Below are 5085 nucleotides of genomic sequence, written 5' to 3'. Positions count from 1 at the left end.
ATATATATATATATATATATATATATATATATAAAATACAGTGTACATTTAAACACATCAGAGATGTCCATAATAGGACATCTAACCTGCTAGAAGGAGCAGTCAAAACTCCACACCACAAATTAGGGATAATTTCGAAAGGGAATGAAAAATAAAAACATGTACCTTTATGGACATTTCTGATGTGTTTAAATATACACTGTATTTTAAATAAATAATATATAGTCTATTGACTAATTTTTTCTTCTTGCTAGACCACTGGGGGCAAATAGAATTTCTAAAATTATTTTTGCTACCCTCAGATTTATTATATATATATATATATATATGTATATATATATATATGTATATATATATATATATCTTTCAGCCTCATCACCATCATCATTTAACATCCGTTTTCCATGCTGGTATGGGTTAGAGGGCTTAACTGGAACTGGTAAGCTGGAGAGCTGCACCAGGTTTCTGTCTGGTTTGGTTTGGTTTCTACAAAGAATGCATCTCGAATAACAGACAGAGTCAACATCCATTGACAAGGTTACGAAAAGCAATGTAAATTGGGAAGAAATGATAAAGATTATAACCAAGGGTACTCAGAGAGCGCAAACCTCTGCCAAGGCAACACCAACGATTAACCAGAGATGATTTTTTAAAATGAGAATGTCTGAAATAATCTCAACTGCTCTCAGAAATGAGAATACTGAAAATGAACCCGACTGCTCTCAAAAATTAAGTAAAAGAAACAGGAAAAATAATCCAGAATACAGAATCCTTGTCCGGTACTGGATTGATCTCAAAATCTAATCAGTTCATGCCAGTTATGAGGCCAAACATCCCTGGAAGTTTCATCCGAATCCATCCAGCAGTTCTTGAGATATCTTGTCCACGGACAAACAAACAAACAGACAAACATAACTGAAAACAATACCTCCGCCTTTGCTAAGGTTGAGGCAATAAGTGGAAACCGAACTGGTGAGTGTGTTGGATATATATATATATATATATATATGTGTGTGTGTGGGTGTGTGTGTGTGTAAATAATATGGGTGGCTTATTAGCAATTTAATAACCTAGAGCAAATTTAGAGATTACTATTTGTAAATTTCACAAGAGATATTCAGCAACAGTACTTTGGAGTAAAGATTGTCTGCCAACATAGCATGGCAGTCCTGGTTTAGGATGAATGTTGCTGTAATTTAACCCCAGTTGCCCGAAGTGCCACGTAGTGGATCTGAAACCAGAACCTTGGGGTTGGGAAGGAAGCGTCTTACCACACAGCCATGCCTTTGCCCATCTACCTTTATTATAATTGAATATTATTGAGAACTGTATTAAAAAAAGAACTGTTAAAATATTTTGTGTATTGTACAAGTATAACCGATTTATTCCATGTAAATTTTAACAACAAAATCTGGTATGGACCCTGGATGGGAATCAATGGTTAAATGATCTGCACTACTAACACACATTTACATGTGTGTGTATGTGTGCAAACGAACATGTTTGTGGATGTGTGTGATGTGAGTGTGTGTGTGTGTGTGTGTGCATGCATATGTGTGTGAGTGTAAGTGTCTGTGTGTATGTGTATGTATGTGCATGTGTGTGTGATGTGAGTGCATATGTGTGCATGTGTATGTGCACACGTGTGTGATGCATGTGACTGTTTGTGTGAGTGTGTGAATGTGTGTGTGCATGTGTATGTGTGTGTGTAATATTTAGGATTGGAAATATGAAACAGGTTTTAATTTTTACTGCAGAAGTGGCACAAATGAAGATAATTAACTATACACACAAATATACATACATACATACATACACTCACACATACACACATATATACATGTATTTACTTTTATAAGTACATCTCCATGTGTTTGTCTACTCACACACACACACACACATAATGTATGTATTTATCAACCACACTTTCACACACTCACACACATATGCTTACATAGACATACACCTACACACACACACACATTAAAACTCACACAGTACTGGTAATTATGCCGAGTGACAAGACAGGGTTTGTTCTTTTTGTTGTTGTTGTTGGTGGTAGTTTTAGTACTTTTTTTTTTGTATCAATTGCTTGTGAAGTTAGTTTAGTTATCTTTGGTATACACAAGCAGTCGAGTTTAGTACTTGAGAGAGCGAGAATGGGAAGTGAGAGGAAGAGAGAGAGAGAGAGAAAGAGAGTTAGAAGGAGAGAGAAAGAGAGGAGGAGGAAAGATAGAGGGTGAAAGAGAAAGAGAGAGGCTAAGCTGGTATTTTTGCTGTGGGATTATATTGAGAAGGTAAGCAACTTTTCCTCTCTCTCTCTGTCTCTCTTTGCCCCTTGGGAAATATTCTTTCCCTTTCTGTAGAAATCCTCCATAATTTAAAATTTCTAAACAGGATCCTGCCCTCAGAAGCATTCCCATTCTGTTTCAAATATTTCTCCTATCTTCTCTCTACTCAATAACTAAGTCTTGGGTAATTTCTTACTCCTTCCTTGCCTGTTGGAGCCCCACCACCACCACCACCATTCTTTGACAAGTATTTCTCTTGTAGTTTTGATTTGTATAACTTTAACAACATTAACAACAACAACAACAACAACAACAGAATCCTCTAAAATATAAACCTTTATTTTCATGAACTCCTTATCCCAAAGTTGTTCTCGTAGCGCTTCCAGTTAGAAAATGTGACCCAAGAAGCTATTTTTGGTTGTATTTCTTACGATAGGAATCTCTCAGCTGTAAAACGATACTTCATTTTTGTGTGTAAACATGAGTGATCGCACAAAACTGTCTGAACTTCTGCATTTTTTTGTTTTCTTGGAAATCTCTGCCTGCCTGCATATCTGTCAGCTTGTCTGTCAGCCTGTCTGTTTGCCTTGCCTGCGTGTCTGTCTATTTGTCTGTTTGTCTGTCTGTTGCAATTTTACCATTCTTAGTTTGGATATAAATGTATCCTTAGATAAAATGTATTCGGGATTCTAATGGTTGTTGTTATTGTTGCTGCTGCTGTTGTTGTTGTTGTTGTTGTTGTTGTTGATGTTTAGCTTTCATTTCAACACTGACCGAGCAAACTATGACCAAAGACTTTCCAGCTTCGACCATCCAATCCTTCTTTCAGGAATTGTGTATCAACAGGGTGTCCACAAGGTCTGGGTACATGGAGTAAATAAAATAACATAAACAATTAAATATAAGAAATAATGATTTCTTAAAGGATGTGTTAATCCTCATGTGGGTACATGGAGTAAATAAAATGATAACATAAACAATTAAATATAAGAAATAATAAATTCTTAAAGTATGTGTTAATCCTCATGTACCCAGACTTTGTGGACAGCCTGTAGAACTATATTATCCAATGTGTCCCTTGTTGATAAGGTCAGAATATTCTTTGAGGGTCATTTGACTTCTCTCTCTAGCAGGTGGTGCTACCACATACATATATAGCTATTCCCACATTGGTAATCCTCTGATCTGAGGCAGTTATCTTCATGTGAGGAATTCTTGTGGTATCCTTCAATTAGGGTCACTGCCTGCTGCCGACAATACTTTTCCAGTTTCAATATGTGCCACTGTGCCACCTTGTAAATAATCTTTAGTTTTTACGAATCAGGGCATTTATTATTATTATTATTATTATTATTATTATTGTTATTATTATTATTATTATTATTATTATTATCATTTACTACTACTACTACTACTACTACTACTACTACTACTACTACTACTACTATTATTATTATTTAGGGTGGCGAGCTGGCAGAATCGTTAGCGCGCCGGGCGAAATGCTTAGCGGTATTTCATTTGCCACTCCGTTCTGAGTACAAATTCCGCTGAGGTCGACTTTGCCTTTCATCCTTTCGGGGGTCAATTAAATAAGTACCAGTTACGCACTGGAGTTAATTTTATCGACCTAATTCCTTTGTCTGTCCTTGTTTGTCCCCTCTGTGTTTAGCCCCTTGTGGGCAATAAAGAAATAATAATTATTATTATTTTTTACTTTTAATTTACATGTTTGTTACAGTCACTTGCTGAGACACCCAGTATTCTGGGGACGAGTGAAGGATAAGAGATTATTATTATCATCATCATCATTATTATTATTATTATTATTATTATTATTATTATTATTATTATCATTATTATCATCATTATCATTATTATTATTATCATTATTATTATTATTATTATTATTATTATTATCATTATTATCATTATTATTATTATTATTATCATTATTATTATTATTATCATCATCATCATCATCATCATCATCATCATCATCATTATTATTATTATTATCATTATTGTTATTATTGTTGTTGTTGTTGTTGTCTGTTGCAGGGTGGCATGTCTGATGTGAGCAATGGCCGTATCTACTTCAGTGTACCTCCACCACCTCCACCGCAACCAACAGACCGGAACCTCCGTGTCCTGTCCCAACTCTGTATGCAGGCCGCTACGCCGATGACATCATCACGATCGGCAACAATGCCGGTGACGACTGTCACCTTCCCAGATGAGGACAGCCGCTCCCTTGGATATAAGGCGTACCAGACGCTAATCAACGGACGGTATGTTGTTGTTTTTGTCGTTGCAGCAGTTGTTTTTGTTTGTAGATTTGTTGTAGATTCTGTTATTGTTTTTGTAATTACTGTTATTGTTGTAGTTGTTCTGTTACTGTTACTCTTTTTACTCTTTTACTTGTTTCAGTCATTTGACTGCGGCCATGCTGGAGCACCGCCTTTTAGTTGAATCAAATCGACCCCAGGACTTATTCTTTTGTAAGCCTAGTACTTTTTCTATCGGTCTCTTTTGCCGAACCGCTAAGTTACGGGGACGTAAACACACCAGCATCGGTTGTCAAGCGATGTTGGGGGCACAAACACACACACACAAACATATATATATATACATATATATGACGGGCTTCCTTCAGTTTCCGTCTACCAAATACACTCACAAGGCTTTGGTCGGCCCGAGGCTATAGTAGAAGACACTTGCCCAAGGTGCCCCGCAGTGGGACTGAACCCAAGACCATGTGGTTGGTAAGCAAGCTACTTACCACACAGCCACTCCT

At 36.5% G+C, this 5085-nt stretch overlaps 1 protein-coding gene across 4 annotated transcripts in view; it reads left to right on the top strand.

The window, feature by feature from the left end:
* The window catches only part of LOC106880090 (UPF0692 protein C19orf54 homolog), a 27303-nt gene that overhangs the window by 16127 nt on the left and 6091 nt on the right, over positions 1 to 5085 (top strand). For 3 of the 4 annotated variants that reach the window (XM_052974413.1, XM_014929904.2, XM_014929905.2), the window contains exon 3: positions 4350 to 4579. In XM_052974413.1, the coding sequence (XP_052830373.1) occupies positions 4356 to 4579 (224 nt within the window). In that variant the 5' untranslated portion in view covers positions 4350 to 4355. Of the gene's footprint in view, positions 1 to 2028; positions 2298 to 4349; positions 4580 to 5085 lie in introns of those variants that run through there. The other variant, XM_014929906.2, reaches the window with a different exon arrangement.

The sequence above is a fragment of the Octopus bimaculoides genome, chromosome 18 (assembly GCF_001194135.2).
Source record: "Octopus bimaculoides isolate UCB-OBI-ISO-001 chromosome 18, ASM119413v2, whole genome shotgun sequence".
Taxonomy (NCBI): Eukaryota; Metazoa; Mollusca; class Cephalopoda; order Octopoda; family Octopodidae; genus Octopus; species Octopus bimaculoides.
The sequence above is the reverse complement of the archived record's forward strand: the minus strand, read 5'-3'. Positions and strand labels throughout refer to the sequence as shown.